The following is a 23,410-nucleotide window of genomic DNA, read 5'->3' on the forward strand; positions in this document are numbered from 1 at the left end:
AAAAAAAAAAAGTCAATGAGATAAACGTCCATCTCAAAAAGTTAGAAAACAATGACATACAAACAAAAGAAAAAAAATCAAAAGAAAACAATAAGGTTAAGAATATAGAGTGGTTGGGTGTGGTGGCTCATGCCTGTGATCCCAGCATTTTGGGAAGGAGAGGTGGGCAGATCACTTGAGCCCAGGAGTTCAAGACTGGCCTTGAGTATCATGGAGAGACCTTGTCTCTACTGCAAATAATAAAAAAAAAAATTAGCCAGGCATGGTGGTGCTGAGGTGAGAGAATCACTTGAACCTAGGAGGTTGAGGCTGCAGTGAGCCATGATTATGCCACTGCACTCCAGCCTGGGTGACTGAGTGGGAACCTGTCTCTAAAAAATAAAATAAGGCTGGGCATAGTGGCTCACGCCTGTAATCCCAGCACTTTGGAAGACTGAGGCGGGTAGATCTCCTGAGGTCAGGAGTTCGAGACCAGCCTGGCTAACTGGTGAAACCTCATCTCTACTAAAAATACAAAAATTAGCCAGGCGTGGAGACGGGCGCCTATAATCCCAGCTACTCGGGAGGCCAAGGCAGGAGAATTGCCTGAACCTGGGAGGTGGAGGTTCAAAAACAAAAACAACAACAACAAAAACCCAAACAAACAAAACTAAATAAAAAATAAAATAAACTTTTTTTGGTCTGTTTTTTTCCCTTTTGCGGAGAACAGGGTCTTGCTATATCGCCCAGGCAGGTCTCAAACTCCTGGGCCCAAGCTATCCTCCTGCCTCTGCCTCCCTAAAGCGGGGATTACAGGTGTGAGCCACAGCGCCCAGGCAAATAAAGTTGTTTTTAGTTAAGACAAGAGTCTCACTCTGTTGCCCAGGCTGGAGTGCGGTGGCTCAATCTTGGCTCACAGCAACCTTCACCTCCTGGGTTCAAGCTATTCTCCTGCCTCAGCCTCCCAAGTAGCTGGGATCACAGGCATGAGCCTGTAATCTAATTTTTGAATTTTTTCTCTTTTCTCCTTTTTCCTTTCTTTTTTGAGTCGAGGTTTTGCTCTAGGGGCGCACCACCTCGCCTGGCTAATTTGTTTAACGTTTATGGACAGAAATGGTCTCCCTTTGTTGCCTAGGCTGGTCTCAAACTCCTGGGTCCAAGCAATCCTCCCGCTTAGGTCTCCCAAAGTGCTGGGATTACAGGCAGAGCCACTGTGCCCTGCCATGTGTCACTGTTAAAGGGAAGATTCCAGTAGAGAGAGGTGGGACGTCCCAGAGAGGCAGTAGCTAATCAGTGGGATAAAGTTCCCCAGGAGATTGTGGGGGATAGAACCCGCATCCCAGGTGAGAAGATCTTTCCCTGGCAAGAACACTTCTTCCCACGCTACCGGAAGGGAGGAGGAAGGGGTGGCTGGTGCCGGCAGGGAGGGAGTTCAGGGAGTTCCCATGACGGCTGTTGTTTTCTCTTTGAAGCGCGAGGCAAGACCTTCTGCTGAAAGAGAACAAGGTGGGTTTGAAAATGGTGGGTGGCTGGGTGCCAGCACCTTGCCGGGGGAGCATGGGGTTCCCGGCAGCGCAGAAGGCCTGCTTATGGCAAAAAGCCACGGGTCTTCCTCAGCACCCACCCAGGGGCAGGCGTGAAGTTGGCATCTGGGTTCATCCAGCAGGGTGGAGCTGCCAAGGGGCATGTGGGAAGGACAAGGACGGGAAAGCCACTCTTTTTTTTTTTTTTTCCCATTTATTTATTTTATTGCATTTTAGGTTTTGGGGTACATGTGAAGAACATGCAAAATTGTTGCATAGGAACACACATGGCAGTGTGATTTGCTGCCTTCCTCCCCAGAAAGCCACTCTTGACACAGAATGACTGATTTGTTGGGTGTGGCTGCAGCCCAGGAACAGGAGCGGTGGGGGTCTCAAGGTGGGAGAGCTGGAAGATGGTGCAGGAGCGGGAGCCGGGTGGATTCTCTCAAAGATGGAACCTCTCCCGGGGATGAAGACAGGGTCCCAAGTATGGCATGGGGCAGGAGAAGCCAGGAAGTTCAGCAGGATAGGACGAAGGAAGTCAGAGGGTGCACATGAAGGCTAGAGCACCCTCTTGACAACCTCAGGGCTTGGGGGTGGGGTGGAGGGAAGACAGTGGTCCAATGCCATCAGAGTTAGATGGGCAGTGCCCGGGAGTGGTCTCTTGAAGGCAGAGTCTTCTTGAAGTTTGGAGGGAAGCCAGTGGTCCGATGCCATCAAAGTTAGATGGGGAAGTTGGTAGAAGACAGTGCCCAGGAGTAGTCTCTTGAAGGCAGAGTCTCTTTGAGTTCAGGAAGAGAAATACTTCCGTGTGTATTTTTCAAGGCATGAAAAGGCTTTCCCTTGCCCTTCACACAGGCTGCCGTTCTGGAAACATTGGTGGAAATTCAACACCAGCTCTGGGGAAAGTCAGACATCTTCAAAACATACACGACCCACAGAAGACATAAAGGAGTTGGGGGGGTGGGGAGGAGTGATCGATGACACCTTAAGTGCTATCAGGAAACTCAAGTGAAATCAGAAATCTAAAGGGGAGGAAGATCCCCCCCGGGTCCTGGTTTAGGTAGTCCACTGTGAGGCACCTGGGTTACACTCAGGTGCTGTGAGTAAGGTTTAGCATTTAGAATTGGTCAGATGTGCCGGGGCATGCCGGAACTCAGATGACAAGATAGGGTTTGTGGTTGCCCTGAAGATCTCAAAAGACAGGAAGCAGCCCTTTCTTTATTTCCCAAATACACTATAGTTCAAATCGGTGACACTTGTTTACTTGCTACTCTATATGGAAAGTTGATAGGCTGGGCGCAATGGCTCAGCCTATAATCCCAACACTTTGGGAGGCTGAGGTGGGTGAATCACAAGGTCAGGAGTTCGAGACTAGCCTGGCCAACATGGTGAAACCCTGTCTCTACTAAAAATACAAAAAAATTAGCTGGACACGGTGGCAGGCACCTGCAATTTCAGCTACTCAGGAGGCTGAGGCAGGAGAATCACTTGAACTCGCCTGTAATCTCAGCTCCTCAGGAGGTAGAGGTTGCAGTGAGCTGAGATCGTGGTAGTGCACTTCAGCCTGGATGACAGTGCGTCTCAAAAAAGAAAAGAAAAGAAAGTTGATCAACTGAAAAACCATTCAGGTTCTGCAATAGTCTAATTGGTTTGTTTCTTTTTTCTTCTCTAGGCAAAATAGCATCAAATCATGTACCTTCTTCTCCTCAAAGCCCGATTTTTCCACTTATTTGCAGTCTTTGTGAGTGGAGTGGCTTGAACTTCTAGCAATACGTTAATAAGGAATGGACAGGAAGGTTTATGCTCAGCTGTTGATGCTACCTCCTACTTTACAATGTGTGTTGGGATTCAGTTGGGGTTTGTGTTGTTGCTGTTGCTAAAGAGCATTTCTCCTAAAAAAGTTTGCTATTTTAAAGTACTTTTTTTCTATAATAAAAGTAATTAATGTTTTGTAGTCATTTTGATAGACAAAGGCTGCTAATTTCTTTGCTATTTTTGACCATTTAGTGTTACAGATGAATGCTAGAATTATTTCCTCAAGTTCCAAAAGAATACAAAATGCGTTTTGAGGTCTTGTTATTGGTACATTCTAATTTAGAATATTTAGAATTGTTACATCTTCCTGGTGAGTTGAATTTTATGTCATTATGAAGTGACCCTCTTTCTTTCTTTCTTTCTTTCTTTTTTGAGAAGAGTCTTGCAGTGGGGCGATCTCGGCTCACTGCAACCTCCGCCCCTGGGTTAAAGAGATTCTCCTGCCTCAGCCTCCAAAGTAGCTGGGATTACAGATGCGTGCCACCACACCTGGCTAATTTTTGTATTTTTAGTAAGGACAGTGTTTCACCATATTGGGCAGGCTGGTCTCGAACTCCTGACCTCATGTGATCTGCCTGCCTCAGGCCCCCAAAATGCTGGGATTACAGGCATGAGCCACCATGCCCAGCTGGGAATTGGTGACTTTTTATGGCTGGATAGTGTCCATTTCAAAGGTGTACCACAATTTGTATATCCATTAATTCACCCATTGATTGACAATTGGGTGTTTCCAGTTGTGACATAAAAAGAAATATGTAAGTGGCCTCTACCCCCTGTTCCTGGCACGCAGCTTCTAAAGCCCTTGGAATCTCAGGAGTGGTCATGGTGTCTTTTTATATGCTAATGAGACAACTGGTGTGGCTGGGGACCCCCTAGATAGCTTAGGAGGGGTCTGGTCACCACAAAGACCAAGACATGATCACAGGGCTGGAACTTTCAGCCCCACCCCACCTTCCCACTTCTTGGGAGGGAAGACAGGCTGAGATTGAGTTAATGACCAATGGCCAATACTTAATAGATCACACCTATGTAATAAAGCTTCCATAAAAGTCTAAAGGCCGGAGTACAGAGAGCGTCCCGGTTCACGAACACAACCACGTGCCAGGAGCATGGTGCACCCTCAGCTCCTCGGGAACAAAAGCTCTTGGGTTCAGGACCCTTCCAGACCTTGCCCTATGCATGTCTTCATCTGCTGTTCATTTGTATCCTTTATATTAAATCGGCAAATGGAAGTAAGATATTTCCCTGAGCTCTGTGAGCTCTAGCAAATGACAAAGCTAAGGAGGAGGTCGTGGGCCCCTCTGATTTGTAGCCAAGTCTCACAGAAGTGTGGTAACCGGGGGACCCACAACTGAAGCAGGGACAGTCTTCTGGGACTGAGCTCTTAACCTGTGGGGTCTGTGCTAACTCCAAGGAGTCAGTGTGAGAATCGAATTAAATTGTAGGAGACCCATTTGTCATCCGCAGGGAATTGCTTGGTGTGGAAAATCCACACGTTGGGCTGGGCACAGTGGCCCACACCTGTAATCCAAGCACTTTGGGAGGCCGAAGAGGGAGGATTGCTTAAGGCCAGGAGTTAAAGGCCAGCCTGGGCAATGTAGTGAGATCCCTGTCTCTACCAAAAATTAAAATAAAAACAGCTGGGCATGGTGCACACCCACAGTCCCAGCTACTTGGGAGGCTGAGGTGGGAGGATGGCATGAGCCTTGGAGGTCAAGGCTGCACTGAGCCATAATTGTACCACTACACTCCAGCCTGGGTGACAGAAAAAGATCCTGTCTTGAAAAAAAAAAAAAAAGAAAGAAAAGAAAAGAAAACTCACACATTGGATGTCAGAAATGTTGTGAGTAAAACAAGCTTTTCCTTTACCAGTTTTGGCAATTACGAATACAGCTGCTATAAACACTTCCTGCAGATATTTGTGTGGACATATGTTTTCATTTGCCTAGGGTGAATACCCAAGAGTGGGCCTGCCGGGTCATGAGGCTGTACGTTTAACTGCCAACTGTATTCCAAAGTGGGTGGACCACTTTCCACTCCCACCAGCAACTCTATAGGAGTTCAAGCTGCTCTGAGTCTTCACAGTTACTTGGCATTTTCATTTTGGGCCGGGAAGGGGGTTGAAAGGAGCTCCCAGGACACTGGTGCTGCTCTTGCTATCTGAATGCTCATTACACAGGGGGTTCAGTTTATGAAAATTCATCGATCTGTAAACTTGTATGTGCACTTTTCTGTAGGTACATTAATCTGTATAAAAACTGTTTAAACCATATAAAATATATGTGAACTAAATTAAGTAACAATTTATTGTAATTAACATGCTTTAAAAAAATGAAATAAAGAAACCCTCAGAGTAAATCCGTAGCAGCCTGGTTTCATAATCCTTAAGAATCCGCCCCTGCCTCCCACCATCCATAGTTAATATCCGAAAACCAAATTAATACTTCNGTCAGGAGACTCAATCCAATAATGCATGTTTAATTTTATACCTATCCTCATCCATCATTCACTTTTATTCTCAAAATTCTCATAATTGTAATATTCTTAGTTTTGTGTTCAGAACATAAAAATAAACCTTCTATTTTCAAATAATGACAATAAAGTGTGGAGCGTGAAGGGGAGTACTGGCTTCCTCCTAAAAGGGAACTCCCTTTAATGACAGAGAACAGCTCCTTCCAGAGGGAGACAGTTTCCCTTGACAAGGGAAGGGCTTCTGCCTGGTGTGACAGGGGCGGTACTGGGGAGGGGTTCAGAATGGTTTGGGACTCAGGGACTTCAAGTCATTCCAGACCTCTAGAGAACCCTCTTCCAAAAACCAGAGTCCTGCTTTTTTGTAATCAATAATAGTAACAATGGGGCCGGGTGCAGTGGTTCACTCCTGTAATCCCAGCACTTTGGGAGGTCGAAGCAGGCGGATCACCTGAGATCAGGAGTTCGAGACCAGCCTGGCCAACATGGCAAAACCCCGTCTCTACTAAAAATACAAAAATTAGCTGGATGTGGTAGCGCACACCTGTAATCCCAGCTACTAGGAAGGCTGAGGCGGGAGAATCACATGAACCCAGGGGTAGGAGGTAACAGTGAGCCAAGATCGAGCCACTGCAAACCAGCCTGGGCAGCAGAGCGAGACTCCATCTCAAAAACAAAAACACAACAGTGGCTAATATTTATTCAGTCTTCTCTGTGTAATGCCCCGTTATGAGCAATTTACATGTACTTACATATCAATGAATTCCCATAACCATTTGATGAGGCAAGTCCTATTACTCATCCATTTTAGCATACAGTTGATTCTCATGATTCATAGATTCCATATTTGCAAATTCACTTAGTAGCTAAAATTTATATGTAAACCCCTTCCCCACACATACACAAATCAATACTTGCAGTGCCTCTGAGGCCATCTGAAGCCTGCACGTGCCATGTGCCTGGAGTGGGGAAATCCCAGTCACCTTGTGCTGGAGTCCCTGGCTGAGACCCAGCAAAGGCGTTCTCTCCGCCCTCCTTTCTGCTAGTCTACTGCAAACAAGTGTCCTTTTCTTGGTCTGTTTAGCACCACATTTTTGGAATTTTTTGCTTTTTTTGGTGGCGATTTTGCTTTATTTTATTTTATCTTATTTTGAGATGGAGTTTTGCTCTTGTTGCCCAGGCTGGAGTGCAATGGCGCGATCTCAGCTCATTGCAACCTCCACCTCCTGGGTTCAAGTGATTCTCCTGCCTCAGCCTCCCGAGTAGCTGGGATTACAGGCGCAAGCCACCACGCCCAGCTAATTTTTGTATTTTAAGTAGAGACGGGGGGTTTCACCATGTTGGCCAGACTGGTCTCAAACTAGCAACCTTGGGTGATCCACTTGCCTTGGCCTCCCAAAGTGCTGGGATTACAGGCACGAGCCATCGCACCGGGCCGATTTTGCATTTTTAAATGGCCCCTCACACATAAGATTAAAGTATTATCTAGTATTCCTCAGTGTAAAAGGCTGTGCGCTGCCTTAAGGAGAAAATACATGTTAGATGTGCTTTATTCAGGCATGAGTTATATGCTGTCGTCTGTGGGCTTGATATCACTGGGCTGGGGAGGTGCCCAAGAGCAGGTGGGTCCTTGATCCCAGGCTTTTGACATCATTTCAAAAAGGAATTCAAGGATCAGTCAGAAAATAGTGAAAGTACAGAGATTTATTACAAAGTAAAAAGTTCATACTCAAGACAGAGGACCGCGGGCCTACTCAAGAGAGAGTCTAGCAATGGTTTGGGGTTTCTACCTTCATGGGTTTCTTTAATCAAGATGTGGAATATTCATGAAAATTCCTGGGACAAGGTGAATACTTCTTGGAACGGCGGTGTCACCATTTTTGTGCCAAATATGAGTGTTCCTGGAACTGTCGTGGTGCCGGTGGTTGCGTGTTTAGTATGTTAATGAGCACATAATCAGGTCCTAGGGGAAGCCTAGGTCAAACCCAGCGCCATGTTGGGTCCAGCCAGTCTTAGCCAGCTTGGTTCATAACTTGGTTTTTCAGGGTCTTAGCAGACCATAGCCTCTAGCCATGTGAAACTGCTGCCTGGAATTTAATTCTCCTGTGACCACCCTGTATTATTCCTGTCTCATTTTCAATGTTAACGAGTCAGTAACAGACATCAAATAAGGCTTCTTTTTGTTTGTTTTTGGTTTGATTTGTTCGAGATGGAATCTCGCTTTGTTGCCCAGGCTGGAGCACAATGGCACGATCTTGGCTCACTGCAGCCTCCACCTCCCAGGTTCAAGCGATTCTCCTGCTTCAGCCTCCCAAGTAGCTGGGACTATAGGTGTGTGCCACCACGGCTGGCTAATTTTTGTATTTTTAGTGGAGATGGGGTTCAGTCATGTTGGCCAGGCTGGTCTTGAACTCCTGACCTCAGATGATCCACCCGCCTCAGCCTCCCAAAGTGGTGGAATTACAGGCGTGCGCCACAGCATCTGGCCTCAATAAGGCATCTTTAAACAGAAACACACACAAAAAAACAAAGTAATGTATTGATCGGTTGATAAAAATGTGACCAGAGGCTCACAGGAACCTAACCCTGTATCCTCCCTAGGAGCTGTGGTTTCTAAGGACCAGTATTCACTGCCTGTGTACTGGGTGACTTTATTCAACATAACTATGGCAAATACCAGAATTGACTATGACAAAACTGAGGTACAGAGCCTAAGCCTCATGTTTGTCACTCAGCAAAAAAGTGAAGGAGCCAGGATTTGAAGTTAGGCAGTGTCATTCTAGAGCCCTAATTTTCTTTTCTTTTTTTTTTTTTTTTTTTGAGACGGAGTAGTCTTGCTCTGTCACCAGGCTGGAGTGCAGTGGTGTAATCTCGGCTCACTGCAACCTCCGCCTCCTGGGGTCAAGCGATTCCCCTGCCTCAGCCTCCCGAGTAGTTGGGATTACAGACACATGCCACCATGCCCAGATAAATTTTTGTATTTTAGTAGAGATGAGGTTTCACTATGTTGGCCAGGATGGTCTCGATCTCCTGATCCACCCACCTTGGCCTCCCAAAGTGCTGGGATTACAGGGGTGAGCCACGTCACCCAGCCTCCACAACCCTAACTTTCAAATGTGGTCTCTAGCAAGGTCTTACACTCCATTAACATTGTAAATTCAACTCTGAATAGCGGAGCCGTCTCAGCCTCCCAAATAGCTGGGACTACAGGCACATGCTGAGTTCATTCAGCTATTTCTGCACAGAAAGCACCTGCAATGATCTGTACCCCAAGACAAAAAGTGTAGGCTATAAGTGTCACTCGCTATTTTATCCACAGGCCTCAGAAGCAGCTGGTCTGTTAGGTTTTACTCTCCATAACTTAACTCCACAGAACAGTTACTCAGTTCCCAGAACTGTGCCTTCGATGGACACTAGGTTCCAGGTGACCCCAAAGATGCTATCAGAGAATATGACTTTCCCATGGGAGAGGCTGAGTTTCCCTGTATGTTGGACCATCTCGGCCGGATATTTCTGTTGTCAGAAACCCATCAGTAACACTCTAGACTGGAGATCAGCAAATATTTTCTGTGAAGGGGCAGAGAGTAAATATTTTAGGACTCGTGAGCCGTATAATCTGCTACAACTAGTCGACTGTGCCCTTTCATCAAAAAGGCAGCCACAGACAGTACCTAATGAAGAGGCATGAGTCTGTTTCAATAGATCTTTATTTATGAAAGCAGATGGAGGGCCAGCTGCCCAGCTGCTCTAGAGAAAAGGAGGGGCTGTGTCTTATCTTTTTAATTTCAGCCCCAGCAGTAAAAATTGTCCCTATGGCCCAGCGTAGTGGCTCACACCTGTAATTCCAACACTTTGGGAGGTTGAGGCAGATGGATCACGAGGTCAGGAGTTCAAAACCAGCCTGTCCAATATGGTGAAACCCCAGTGAGGCTCTATCTCAAAAAGAAAAGTCCCTATGTTGCCAAAGAGGAAATGAAAACACAGAGAGCCACAGTCATTTTTTTTTTTTTTTTTTTTTTTTTTTTTTTTTTTTTTTNTTTCAGAGTCGCTCTGTCGCCTAGGCTGGAGTGCAGCCTCACCCTCTCGGGTTCAAGCAATTCTCCTTCCTCAGCCTCCCAAGCAGCTGGGACTACAGGCGCACGCCGCCATGCCGGGCTAACGTTCTGTATTTTAGTAGAGACGGGGTCCAGAGCTCAGACAATCCGCCCGCCTCGGCCTCCCAAAGTGCTAGGACTACAGGCGTGAGCCACCGCGCCCGGCCTGCAAAGCCTATTTCTAACTAAAGTCAGGTCCCACGCGCTTCCCTCTACGTTGCGTTTTGCTCCTGTTATCCCAGGTCTTACAATCACAGAGCACTTGATGAGACCGTTTCCGCGTCCGTAAAATGGGGCGAAGTTCTTCACTGTGCTATTGCAGCATTAAGCCACTGGACCTGAAGGCACGGGCGTGGCACGCTGCGGGTGCACAGAAACGCTCGCTGCCACCCTAACTCTAACTATCTGGCACCCCAGCGCCCCGCCAGGGGCTGGAGAAACCAGGGAGGTAGCGGAGGAACGCGAAGGGCGTGTGCCCGCGAAAGGTCTCAACAGGCGTTTCGAGGTCGCCTCTTCAGGCTCGGCCGCCGACGAGGTGCGTCTGAGCTCACCCTGCCCAACCCGGGCATTCTGGGACCCCAAGACCGCAGCGGGCACAGCTGGGCAGCCGAGCCCCGGGAACGCCCACTTCCGCCACAGATCTGCTCAAAATAGCTCTTTCCGGCGGCTCGTATTCGGTGGCCCAAGCCGGCCCCGGGGAGGCGGGGCCTGAGCGCAGACACGCCCCGCCCCCTTCCGTCTCGCCTGCGTTCGCCACAGGCTCCGCCGCAGCCGCTCCCCGCCCCGGCCAGGCCGTCAGCCCTGCCCCTCGTGACGTCATTTCCGGAGCTTGGGCGGAGCCCGGGCAGGGCGCGCTGCCTGGAGCTGCCTGGGCTGAGCTGCGAGCCACGTCTCCGCGCCCGGTCTCGGGCTCCTTCCTACCGTTTGAGGGCCGCCAGGGGCCGCGGGCCTACCGCGCCCGGGTAAGGAGCTCGCGCTGCCGCCCGGGGAGCTGCTGTCAGGGCTCCCTGACCGGCTTGGGACTGAGAGACAGAGGTGGGGGGCAGGAGGAAGGTTGGATGGGGCACGAGGGGCAGGGAGAGAGTGAGTGGGGCTGAGAGAGGCAGGGGGAGCGGCGGAGGGGCACGCACGGAGTCCAAGACGCGGAGGAATTTGGGTGAGGAGAGTGAGGAGAGAGGAGGAAACGGAAGGAGTCAACGGGGTGCCGAGCATGACTGGGGGGCGCAAGAGGCAGGAGGAGGGAGGAGGGCTGGAGGGGGTCCGCGACTGGAGAAGAGGCCCCCTTGTCCCATTTTGGAAGCAGAATGGGGACACTCGTATGGGGGGCGCATTTCCCTGGGGTCTTTTCCTGGACAAGTCCAGGCCGGGACTGGACCCCAAGAAGTGGTGCCCTTAGAGAGTTGAGTGACCCGGACCTATCCCGCAGACCCTCTCTCTACCTGGGTGGAGGTTGCGCATTCTCCCAAATTCCCTCCCCTGCCCATCTGTCTCCTTGCCAGCTTCTCCCTTTCGAGTCACTTAGTAGCCCCCATGTGGTTGCTTAGGATGTGCACGTAACCTTTAGGCTGATAGGAGGATCGGCCTCCTCATGCGTGGTTTGCCACAAGAAATAATCATCGTGCTTCGAAATCTGATTTTAACAACTTGCAGCTATCCATTGTTCCAGGAAAATCTCTAAAATTTTAATAAAATCAGAAAGGAAAATATTTAAAATACAAATGTTTCCATTTATAAAGCGGATCTGCCTAATGGACAAAGGAATGTCAGAGCTACCCACGTTAATCAGCAAAAACTAGGCCCTAGCATTCAGCTGTGATACCGAAACTCCCAGGAACCTGGAAGCAGGCAATGTAGTTAATGTAATGTAATAAATATCCAATGATCCAGGTTCCCATCTGCCACGGAGTCACATCCTTTGAACTACAGGACAATGTCTATATACACAAAGCCATAGGTCTGTGTTCCTTGGGCTTCTGCTACCAAAGTTCAGCGAGGTGACACGTCAGGGTTAGGTGCCTTCGGTTTGCCCTGTATTTGTTTTTGCAGTTCCTACTCCTTGGTATCTGTAGCTTGCCTAACTTGGAGTGGGGACCTGGCCATGTTGCTGCTGAGTGAGTCTTAATATATTGCCTGATAGAATGTGGGGGTAACTGCTGTGGTCCTTTACCAAGCTTCAGGATTACTTGTGTTGGGTCTTTGGAACCTCTCTATGCCAGAAAAAGGAATTAAGCTATTTCTTTTCCTTTTTTATTTTTTTAAGAGATGGGGTCTCACTGTGTTGCCCAGGCTGAACTCAAACTTCTGGCCTCAAGCAGTCCTCCCACCTCAACCCCTTGAGTATCTGGGATTACAGTCATGCAGCACCATGCCTGGAGTCCAGTTGTGTGTAACTTGCATAAATTGCCCTACGTATAACAAGCCAAGGTTGAGAACACAAGAATTCAGACCAGATGCCTTGGGAGGCATCTCAAGATCACAAACCAGAAAAGGATAGGGAGGTTGACACACGGGGGCACAGTCTGGGGTGCCTTTCTCATGGAGTGTCACCTGCCTCAAGGGAGTGTCACCTGCCTCAAGGGAGTGCCCTGCGGCACCTTCCTTGCAGATCCTATGGGGAGCTGATCCCTGAAGAAGGGAACGCCCAATGCCAGCCTAACCTTCCATCTCTCCAACTTAATACAAACTTCATTCTCTCTTGCTCATTCCCCTGTTGCCCCTGGGGTCTCTTTCTCCATTTGTTGTGGTCTGAGACCTTGATCTACCCAGTCTCCTGGTACCAGATAATAATGAGAATAACTGGGTGGATCCCGAGACCCCCCTCCACCCTAATTTTGGCCTGAAGTCCTTGCAGGGGAAACAGATATTTTAAATGTTGTTAATGGTTGTCCATCGTGAGTCAACTTATAAAGATGACCACAGGTCCCAACATGGGATCTTGACATTTAGAATATTCGGTTGGAAAGTGGAGCCAGGACCATGGCAGAGGCATGAAATCACAGTACAACGAAGGTATGTTCGTGACTACACAGTGGCCAATTCCTGCTTCTGTGGGAGTGACCACCAGCCCTACTGCCTGGGAGGGAGGAAGTGATGACGGGATCCAGCAGAAGTTTCCTGAGAAACCCGTGGAGTGTCCTGAGATAGCGTTGAGAACGTGCTCTGCGTGTGTGCTCTCATGTTTGTGTGTGTGATTTTGTGTATGTGTGTGCACATGTGACTGCATACATGTGGCATCTGTACATGTGCAGATGGACATGCATGGAGCTGTATGCACACAAGTGTGTGTGACTGAGTGCATGTGTGTGGCTCTGTGTGCACACGTGGGCATCTGTGTTGGGAGCAGGCCCATGGTGGTCCTTGATGTCACCACCTACTGATACCTGCCCATGATAGGAGGTGACGAGCTGTTTCTGTTATCTCCTGAGTTCTCCTTAAATATTCATCAATGACAGAATAATTCATGCTGGTGAACGTCTTTGCATTATGGCTGTATGTCTGGATTCCTCTAAAGCTTTGGTTAGCTCCAAGGAAAATGTCCCTCCTGGTATACAGATCATGTAGTCTCTAAGTTATCGAAATCAATGTGTGACACTGTATCAGGTGGGATAACTCTGTGGCTTTCTGCCTAGTGGCTTAAGATACTTGAAGAAAATAAGCTGTTTTCTTTCCTCGGAGCCTTTCGGAAATGTTTTCCAAAAGTGATACATGCTTGTTAAAAAAAAAAGATATGAAGTAGAGAATAAAAATCACGGGTGAATCCATTCCCCAGGGATAATCATTAACGTTATAGTTCAAATCATTCCAGACCCTTGAATAAATGTCTGTTTTAACAAAATAGGATCGTGGTGCACCTGCTTCTGTGTAACCTGCCTTGTTCATTTATTGATGCATGCTGTAGCTTCCCATGTCAATAAGTAGAAATGTATGTATTTTTAACAGTTGCCTTAGCATTTTATCTATCAATGGAGCCATACTTTACAAAACTATTCTAGTGTTTTACTCTTTCTAAATAATGCTGTGAGAATTATCTTTGTAAATCATCTTTGGACATCTGTCTGAGTGCCTCCTTAGAAGAAACTGCAGTAGAAGTTGCTGCATCAGAAATTTTTGTTTGTTTGTTTGTTTGTTTGTTTGAGACAGAGTTTCACTCTTGTCGCCCAGGCTAGAGTGCAACGGCGCAATCTTGGCTCACTGCAACCTCCGCCTCCTGGGTTCAAGCAGTTCTCCTGCATCAGAAGTTTTGACATTGAAAGCTTTGATCCATGTTGTTTTCCCAGTATAATGAATGACGTATTGAATGCTGCTCTTTCTGTGCCTCCCTCCTCATGGAATTTCTCCCTATGCCTTTCCTAAGAAATGTGGACTTTTTTTTCAATCCCTAGATGCGTCTGTTCCCAGAGCGGAGAGTCTACCTTCATCTCACATGTGCCACAAAGGATGGCATGGCCCAGGAGTGCCCCACCACGTGGTTTTCACCCCCTGCAAAGCCAGATCTCGCCCGACAACACAGTGCCAAGCCCACAGCTCTCCAAAGAGAAAGATGGCCCAGGCTGGGAGCATGCCCTTAGCAGCGGCCTCTGGTGAGTGTCTAGGCCCTTCAGGCTGGGCCTGCCTGTTGGGTGATGGGACAGTGAGCCCAGAGGGAGCTTTGCAGGGTCACCAGAGGGTCAAGGGAAAAGGAAAGACAGCCAAGCCTTATTGTAACCAAGGGAGACTCAGTCTGTTGCCCTTAATTGTCAGAGGCCCTGCCTCCCCCCACCTTTTTTTTTTTTTTTTTATTTTTTGAGACAAGATCTGGTTCTGTTGTCCAGGCTGGAGTGCAGTGGTGCAATCTTGGCTTACTACAACTTCTGTCTCTGAGGTTCAAGCCATCCTCCCAACCTCAGCCTCTCGAGTAGCTAGGACTACACATACACACCACCACGCCCGGCCAATTTCTGTGTTTTCTGTAGAGATGGGGTTTTGCCATGTTGCCCCGGCTGGTCTCTGACTTGTGAGCTCAACCCATCCTCTGCCTCGGCCTCCCAGAGTGCTAGTATGAGGCATGAGTCATTGCGTCTGGCCAGGTGGCCTTGTCTTCTGAGTGGACTGGGGTGGTGGCCCATGGACAGCATGGGGATCACGCGATCCCCTGCGACCCTCTTCGGCTTTGTGACACAAATGCAAGTTACCTCGGAAGGTTGTCCCTGACCTCGGTGATGCCGTGGCACTCACAGCAGCCTCCTCTGTGCTGCGGGGAGGCTGCGCCTCACTGATGCAGAATGGTGGAGGGGTGCCTCTTAGCAGAAGATGACGAGGGGCTGTCCCGCCCAGGAAGGAGAAGGTCCTTGTCTGTTTTAAGGCAAGGAACTGGACAGGAAGACGGGAAGGAGGAGGTTCATTCAGTAGATTGAGTCTGATCCTCCCTGCTGTAGCTGGAACACTAGCTGTGAAGCTGGCTGAAGTGCTAAAGCAGGGGCTGGCAAGTTGTGACCAAATCCTACCTACTGCCTGTTTGTGTAAAGTTTTATTGGGACACAGCCATGCCACCATTCATATCTATTTCAGGGCTGCCTCTGTACCATAATAGCAGAATTGAGTAGCAAAAACACAGACCGAACGGCCCACAAAGTCTCAAATATTTGCCATCCTGTTCTATGTAGAGAAAGTGTGCTGACCCCTGTCCTAGAGATTTGTAGTGAGGGGGCAGCAAAAGGCCCAGGCCTGGGGTACATTCAGGAGCCAAGACCCTCCTCACCCATAAGGAGCCCCTGCCATATTGTCTCACCTTTAACTCACCCAGAGGACGTCAAATCCTGGGCTCAGGCCTGGGCAACATCTGGAACCCAGGCCCATAGCATTTTAAAGGTGTTCAGTAGATGTTGCTAGCCCAAGAGAGAGCCGTTTAAATATGCGTGTTTACCAGAAGCCCAGCTGCACTGCCTTGCCCATGGAGGATTGTGAGTTCTTTGTGCCCGAAACCTTCCAGTTTCAGTTCTGCCCTGCGTGATGTTGGTCAGTTTCTTTTCTCCCCATCCCCCCCAGCTTTTTTTCTGTCAGAACAAAGAATGCTTTTTGCACTCTAGATCTGTGGTTCATAAGACCAAGTAATTTTTCTAAACCCATAACCCATCAGGAACCCTTACAGACCATTTTGAAGAGAAAGCACCATTTGAAGCTAGAAAAAAGTTAGTGACTCTTGAAAACAGACTGGAAGTCTCATGGAACACACCAGCCTTCCAGAGAAGTGTGTGCTCAAAGGCCTCTCCCCAGCCCTGGGGCAGCTTCACAGCGGTCCCGTGGATTACGGGAGGCAGAAAGCCACCCGGGGGCTTTTTGTTGCAGAGTTGCTGCTTTTGCAGCTAGAAGTGCTTCTTGGGTGGGCCGCTGACTAAGCCAGGCGCCATACTAGGTCCTTGCCCGAATGATCCCATGTCACTCCCATGCGGCTCAGCAGGGCTCAGAGGTCCTGTGGCTGCACACGTCACTTGGTTAGTGAGCTTGGAAGCTAGGGTTGGAACCCAGGCAGTGCTGTTGGCTGCTGCCTGTACTGCTGGTCTCCCAGTCCCCTGCGTGGTCCCTTGTCCCTGTTGTTGTAGCTTCCTCAAGGGAACAGCAGTGAACGCTGAAAGAGCTAAAAGGCAGCTCCTGCCAGTCATGCACTCAGTGGCCCCTTCATCCCTGAGTGACCAATGGGCAGCTCGCCCAGCACCCCCAAGACCCAGTCTGCCTGCCCCTGTGCAGCTGGGGCCCCACCTTGCTGTGGGCTGCTGCCAAGGGCTGCTTTCCTCGTGACTGTTTTCATTATTTTATCTAAAATAATGAATCAATCAAACCAAATCATTTTTTTTTTTAATATGTTAAGGGCCAGGCGCAGTAGCTCATGCCTGTAATCCCAACACTTTGGAGGCCAAGGTGGGAAGATTGCTTTAGCTGAGAAGGTGGAGACCACCCTGGGCAACATAGAGAGAACCCTGTCTCTACCAAAAAACAAACAAACAAACAGAAGGTATAGCCAGGTGTGGTGGCATGCGCCTCTGATCCCAGCTGAGGTGGGAGGATCACTGGAGCCCGGGAGGTCAAAACTGTAGTGAGGTACGGTCTTACCACTGCTCTCCAGCCTGGGCAGCAGAGCGAGACCCATCTCAAAAAACTGAAATAAAAATGTGTTAAGGCTTCTGCATCACTTCTGTGGAGCATTAGAATGAAGGAGAGGGCTTTGCTTTATGGCAATTTGGGGCGGCTGTGGAGACCACTGCAGTCTTCGAAGAGGGGAAGTCTCTCATTCTCATTCACTCACGCTTTCATTCACTGAGAGACACCCTCTGTGTTAGGTGCCTGGACTGCTGCCCCTCACTGGCTGCCCTGCCTCCCCGCTTGCCAAAAGCACCTTCCTGTTCTTGCCTAAGGCCCTGTAGGGACTCCAATCCTCCTACCGTGAAATCCAAACTGCCAGGTGGCTCCTGGGAGCTCCTAGCACTCTCCAGACTAATCCCCATCTCACCACGCTCTCCCTTGCCTCTGACCCTGCTGTCGTCATCTGCTGCTCCCTCTCCACCTGCCCGCCCACCTCCACCAGGTGGATCCCCACCCAGCTTTCAGGACACAGCCCAGGTGTCACTTTCCAGGAAGCCTTCCTTGTCATGCCCACCACACCACCACTGGCTGAACTGTGTCCTCTGGGCCCCTGTGGCACCCTGTCCTCTGGGGCCCAGCCATCCTTGGGGCCTCTGTCCACATGCTGTCTCCTCCCTGCTTCCCATCACTGAGTCACACTCTGTGCAATGCATGTGCCAGCCTGCAGTCACCTTTTTTCTCCAGGACTGCAGGTCCCTGGAGAAGAGGTTGTGTGTTTTTCATCTTTTTGTCCTAAGTGTACTGCCTGGCACATGAGTAAACACTCAGTAAACATTGGATGAAAGGATGGATGGATGGGTGGGCAGGTAGATGGATGGATGGGTGGGCAGATGGATGGATGGATGGGTGGGTGGGTGGATCAATGGGTGGATGGATGGATGGATGGATGGACTTAATGGATGGACAGATGAGTAGATGGATAGAAAAGTGGATAGATGGGTGGGTGGGTGAGTGGGTGGATAGATGGACTTATGTAGGGACAGATGAGTAAATGGATAGAATAGTGGGTGGACGGATGGATGGATGGCCAAATAGTATCTCCCAGGTGAAAGGCACAATCACCTCTCACAGGGTGCACATGTGGTGCATTAGGCTTGATTTGTAATCTGCAGACCATAGGAGAAGTTGAGGAGGAAGACTTGACCAGTCTTGGTGATGAGAAGGCCTTCACCCTATGAACACAGCCAAGTCTTAGCCCTCTCTCCTGCTCTTTTAAACACTGAACTCTAGGATGGGAGAATGGGAACTTTTGCAGGTTGAGACTCAGTGAAATCGGGTCAAGAAGTGATCAGGTGCAAAGCACAGGGCAGATCATGACTGCACCATGCCTGAGGTCTTCCTGGCACCAAGCCCTGGTCTCAGCACTTGGCTCAGTCTGCACCTTGGACCCTGCCAGAGCCTCCACAGCAGGTGTTCTCAGGCAAGGCTGTGTGTTGCTGGCCAGAAGCCTTCTGACCAGCATGCTTTCTTGACCACAGATCCCTTGGCCAAGCAGGAGGGAACCATTAGCAGCCTGAGGAGCTGGCTGGCTGGGAGCCTCAGGGACTGCCCAGCCTTGCTTCCAGCTCACCCGCAAGATGTGGACAGCGCTTGTGCTCATTTGGATTTTCTCCTTGTCCTTATCTGAAAGCCATGCGGCATCCAACGATCCACGTAAGTGAGAAAGCTGTGTGACTGCTGGACGGGCCCACGGTAGCCACAAAGCATGCTGAGCCCATGAAAGCAGTGTCTGTAAACCCAGGCCAACGCGTCAGGAACCCCAGCCCTCCCAGGTGCTGGGCAGGGAAGGGTTGTCAGGCCAAACTTCCTTCTCCAGGGCCATGGTGGGCAAGGAGCCCCCCAGCAGGACCAGGCAGCTGAGCCCTGAAAGGTTTGCTTGCTTGGCCTGCAAGATTTGATGTCATCTCTAAATTGAATCTTCACTGGGGAGTTGGTTTCTTCATACATCAGATGTTTAGCTGCGTTCCCACTCTGTGCCATTCATTTCCAAGAATTCCTGCAGTGAATCCTTTCACAAAGCCAAACATCCTTTTATGATGTGAATATCTGTGTGACAATTTCTTTGCTTTGTAAACCTGGTGTGCGTTCAGTGGGCCTTTAGTGGTAAATCATACCTGTTGTGTGAGACTTTTACTTTGATGTTTTGGGCATTGGATCAAATAGTGTAGCTCTGAAGCCTTCAACGGGCAGGGGGTTCAGAGAGGGCAAAGAAGCTTTAAAATCATATTGACAAGGGCTTTTTCAATGGGCTGCATGCCAACCATGGGAAGAAAGATGGGGAGGAAGCACATTCATGCGTCACCTCCCCTGACTCCAGCTGGGCTGAGGAGGGGGCTCCACAGAGCCAGCCTGCGGGGCGGGGTGGAAGCTGATCCCCAAGCAATCCCCCTGCGCATGATTGAACATGATTCTCTCTCTTTTTCTCTTTTTTCTGACTTTAAGGCAACTTTGTCCCTAACAAGATGTTACATGGATTAGTGAAGAGGAATGCATCTGTGGAAACAGTTGATAATAAAACGTCTATGGATATAACCATGGCAGCACCTTCTCCTGTCACGTTGACCACAGGGACTTCCACAGCCCACCTCAACTCTATAGAAACCACACCAGAGGACACAAGCAGGACAGATGTGGGTGAACCAGCAACTTCAGGAGGTGCAGCTGATGGTGCGGCCTCCAGCGCTCCCACGACTGCGGCTTCCAGCACTTCCAGGTCTGTGGCCTCCAGCGCTCCCACGACACTCACACCGCCTGGGCCCATGTCCCTGTTCACAGGGCAGACCCCATCTACTACCGCTGCTGGGCGCCCATCTCTCAGCACAGCCCTCATACAAGTGCCAAGTAACAGCTCGTCGCCCAGAGCAGCAGTCCTGGCCACATTGGCCACGCGTGCTCAGACTGTAGTGACCAGAGCAAACACGAGCAGCCCCATGAGCACTCCCAGTCCTTCCGAGTACATGACCGGTGACACCACGGCAAGCCCTACACCCCCTACACATCCCCAAGCACAAGTTCCCACTCGCCAGGTGTCAGTGGACCAGCCCATGGTTAACACAACAGATAGATCCACACCGCCCTCAAACACAACTCTGGAGCCCACTACCACCCACTCTGTGGCTTTGGTGTCCCCCGTAGTGGTGACCACCCCCAAGCCACAAGCCAAGGAGTCAACTACCAGCACAGTGCCAGCACCTCACATTAGCCCAGTCCCTAAGGTGGAGGCCACGTCCCTCACAACACAGCCAAGCCCCACACCATCTACCCCAAGGGCCACTGGGCCACGGACACCCCAGGCACCGGAGCAGGTAGAGACTAAAGCCCCACCAGGTACTGACTCCACTGCACCAACACCCAGGAGCTCAGGGGACCCTAAGATGCCAGCCACGGACTCATGCCAGCCCAGCACCCAAGGCCAGTACCTGGTGGTCACTACCGAGCCCCTCACCCAGGCCGTGGTGGACAAAACGTTCCTCCTGGTGGTGCTCTTACTCGGGGTGGCCCTTTTCATCACAGTTTTGGTTTTGTTTGCCCTGCAAGCCTATGAGAGCTACAAGAAGAAGGACTACACCCAGGTGGACTACTTAATCAACGGGATGTACGCAGATTCCGAAATGTGAGGGCGGCGGGGCCTGGCGGGAGGCGGGCCCCTTCCTCGTCCTTTCCTTTTGCCTTTGAGACCAAACCAAGTGCTTCCAAATTCTTTTGGTGCAATTTAGGAGATATGCCAGATGCTTAAACACATTTCATTGCTGTCAGATAATTCCATGATCACTAAAGAGTTGCTGCTTTTTTCATATTTATTTTTGTAAATGATCCTGTGCGCAGCAGCAGCTAGGGGTTCCACCTCAGGGTGGGGTGGGCAGAGCCCTGTGCCCCCAGGTGTCAGAGCCTGACCTGATTAAAGGACTGACTGCTCTCCGCAATCGTGTGGGTGCATCCTCTCCTCGGGGAAGCTTTCTGCCATGCACATGGCGGGGTTTTCTGTAAACATGCAACATCACTCGGCACCCTAGAGGTGCCACACCCTAGAGTGTCCTGGCCACTGTCTTGGGCTTCTTCCTGGTATCCACCCTCACGCCGGTGCTTGCTGGGAGGCTCCTGGGCTCCAGAAGAGGACACAGCCGGCATCTTTAATCCTTTCTGACATGTTCGGTGATGAGCCACCTGGAGCCGGCTTTGGGGGTGAGGGAGCTGAATTCAATGCATCACCCCCATGGTGTGGCCAGCTCCACCTGAGCCTGTGCAGAATAGAATTCGTGATCCTGCCCCACTCGTGAGGTGGGGTCATTATCGTTAGTCCTGAATAGGCCAAGTCCCTTGCTCCAGGTCACCTGGAACCCCAGGGGCAGGCCTGGGATTCCACCCCAGAGCCCACTCCAGGACAATTCCCCTGGATTCCAGACTCCCCATCCTGAACAGCAGCCAGAGTCAGCACTTGCTCTGTGCTTGTGACGTGCCTGCCCTGTCTCTGTGCTGTGTGTGTGTAACCTGCTGCATGTGACCTGCTGTGTGAGTGTAACCCACTGCGTGTGTATAGCCCGCTGTGCATGTAACCTGCTGCATGAGTGTAACCTGTTGTGTGTGTAACGCACTGCACATGTGTGACCTGCTCTGTGTGTGTGTGTGTGTGTGTAACCACTGCGTGAGTATAACCTGCTGCACATGTGTGACTGCCACATTGCCTCAGCCCCAGGAGATCAGCATGACAATCTCCATTTTGAAGATGGGACCACTGAGGCATCAAGCAAAGTCACCCCCAGAGGGCCAGAGTCAGGATTGAACCCTGGTCCTAGAGTCCCAGCTCTTTGTGTAACTAGGTTTCTTTACCACCTGCCCAGCCTGAGCTTGGCCTTCCATCCTTCATCTACCTACCTGCCCAAGGCAACAAGAGCTGATGGGCCACACATGGCCAGGGCATCCTGTAAGGCCATGTTCTCAGGCCAGGTCTGCAGCTGCTGAGATCTGGAGCAAGCGATAGAATGTTCTGAGCTCAGCCTCTTCCTCTGGGAAATGGGGAGAGACAGAGCAGCATGTGTTCTAAACATGGCAGTGCAGGGCCCCGCCCAAAAAGGGTCACAGAGTTGGCTGTGGCTTCTCAACCACCTGGCGCTGAGGGAGAGCCAGTCTTTGTCCGGAATCTCTAGTCCCCCGCTCACTGAGATTGTCCTGGGCTGGGGCTGGGTGTCCAGCTTCTCATGTGAATTCACCCGCTCCAATAAGGATGTCAAAGGCTAAGACAGTAAACTCCCAAACCATTTCAAATCACTTCAAAACCGAGGTTAGAGAAATACCAAGGGCCTCTGCTGGGCACCTCTACATCCAGGGAATATGCCACAAGGATTCACAGAGTCAGCCAGTTTCCCCACCCGCCAGGGCCCCAATTCTTTTTTATTTTTTTCTTTTTTTTTGACAGAATCATGCTCTATTGCCCAGGCTGGAGTGCAGTGATGCGATCTCAGCTCAGTGTAGCCTCTGCCTCCTGGGTTCAAATGATTCTGCTTCAGCCTCCTGAGTGGCTGGGATTACAGGCACACACCACCATGCCTGGCTAATTTTTGTATTTTTAGTAGAGACAGGATTTTGCCTTGTTGGCCAGGCTGGTCTCAAACTCCTGACTTCAGGTGATCCACCTGCCTCAGCCTCCCAAAGTGCTGGGATTTCAGGTGTGACCCCACCTCCATCCTTGGGGGTCCTATTCCAAACCCTCTGCCATTGTTCTCTCTTGGACAGTGTTCCTCTTGGACCGCAGGTGCCTCAAACTCAGCATCCAAGGCCGAGCTCAGCATCAGCCCTCAGGAGTGTGTTTGGCCCCAGGGGTCCTCCGTGTACCTAATGGCATCCCCACGTGGGCTACCAGAAAATGCTTCCCCCTGAGTCCAATCAACCATCCTTAAGGTTCCTGTACTCTGGCCGCTTCACCTGTCCTGACCCCAAATTTCTGCTCTTCTCTCTCTGACCTGTGCCCTTGGCCTCTTGGCCTCCATAGCCGTGACCTTCGCCACCCAGGGCAAGGCATTGCTGGCTGCCTGCACTTTTGGGAGCTCTGAACTACTGGCCCTCGCACCTGACTGTCCCTTCGACCCCACACGCATTTATAGTTCCAGCCTGTGCCTCTGGGGCATTGCCCTAGTGCTCTGCGTGGCGGAGAACGTGTTTGCTGTGCGCTGTGCTCAGCTCACCCACCAGCTGCTGGAGCTGAGGCCCTGGTGGGGGAAAAGCAGCCACCACATGATGCCGGAGAGTCCAGAGCCGGTGGAGAGCCGTGACCTGCTGAGCTGCACCAGCTCGGAGCCTCTGACCCTCTGAGAGATGATGCCTTGCCCATGGCCACTGGGACCCACGGCCACTAGGACCCTGCAAACAACTCTGCTCTGTGACCAGGCCAGCATTCCTGGAGCTGGCCTGAGAGGG

At 50.3% G+C, this 23,410-nt stretch overlaps 2 protein-coding genes across 5 annotated transcripts; both read left to right on the forward strand.

Annotated features, from left to right (window-relative positions):
- The first annotated feature begins 10,701 nt into the window (after positions 1-10,701).
- CUNH11orf24 (chromosome unknown C11orf24 homolog) lies at positions 10,702-20,922 on the forward strand. Of its 4 annotated transcripts, none has more exons than XM_017536945.1 (4): positions 10,702-10,845; positions 14,266-14,463; positions 18,478-18,652; positions 19,442-20,922. In XM_017536945.1, exons 3-4 carry the CDS (start codon positions 18,577-18,579, stop codon positions 20,614-20,616), a joined length of 1,251 nt encoding a protein of 416 aa, XP_017392434.1. In that variant the 5' UTR covers positions 10,702-10,845; positions 14,266-14,463; positions 18,478-18,576; the 3' UTR covers positions 20,617-20,922. The 4 variants fall into 4 exon arrangements, with proteins under 4 accessions (XP_017392434.1, XP_017392432.1, XP_037597446.1 ...); XM_037741518.1 differs by lacking the exon at positions 18,478-18,652 and adding an exon at positions 12,847-13,008 and having other exon boundaries at positions 10,714-10,845; XM_037741519.1 differs by lacking the exons at positions 10,702-10,845; positions 18,478-18,652 and adding exons at positions 11,610-11,994; positions 12,847-13,008.
- A 2,020-nt stretch (positions 20,923-22,942) lies between these two features.
- On the forward strand, positions 22,943-23,404 carry LOC108310155 (transmembrane protein 54-like; the record flags this gene model as incomplete). The annotated part of the gene is made up of 1 exon (XM_037741665.1): positions 22,943-23,404. A coding segment is annotated over one exon (363 nt), but the record flags the coding sequence as incomplete, so codon positions are not given.
- Positions 23,405-23,410: the final 6 nt, after the last annotated feature.

This window comes from Cebus imitator, unplaced genomic scaffold (assembly GCF_001604975.1).
Source record: "Cebus imitator isolate Cc_AM_T3 unplaced genomic scaffold, Cebus_imitator-1.0 Scaffold102, whole genome shotgun sequence".
In the NCBI taxonomy this organism is placed as follows: Eukaryota; Metazoa; Chordata; class Mammalia; order Primates; family Cebidae; genus Cebus; species Cebus imitator.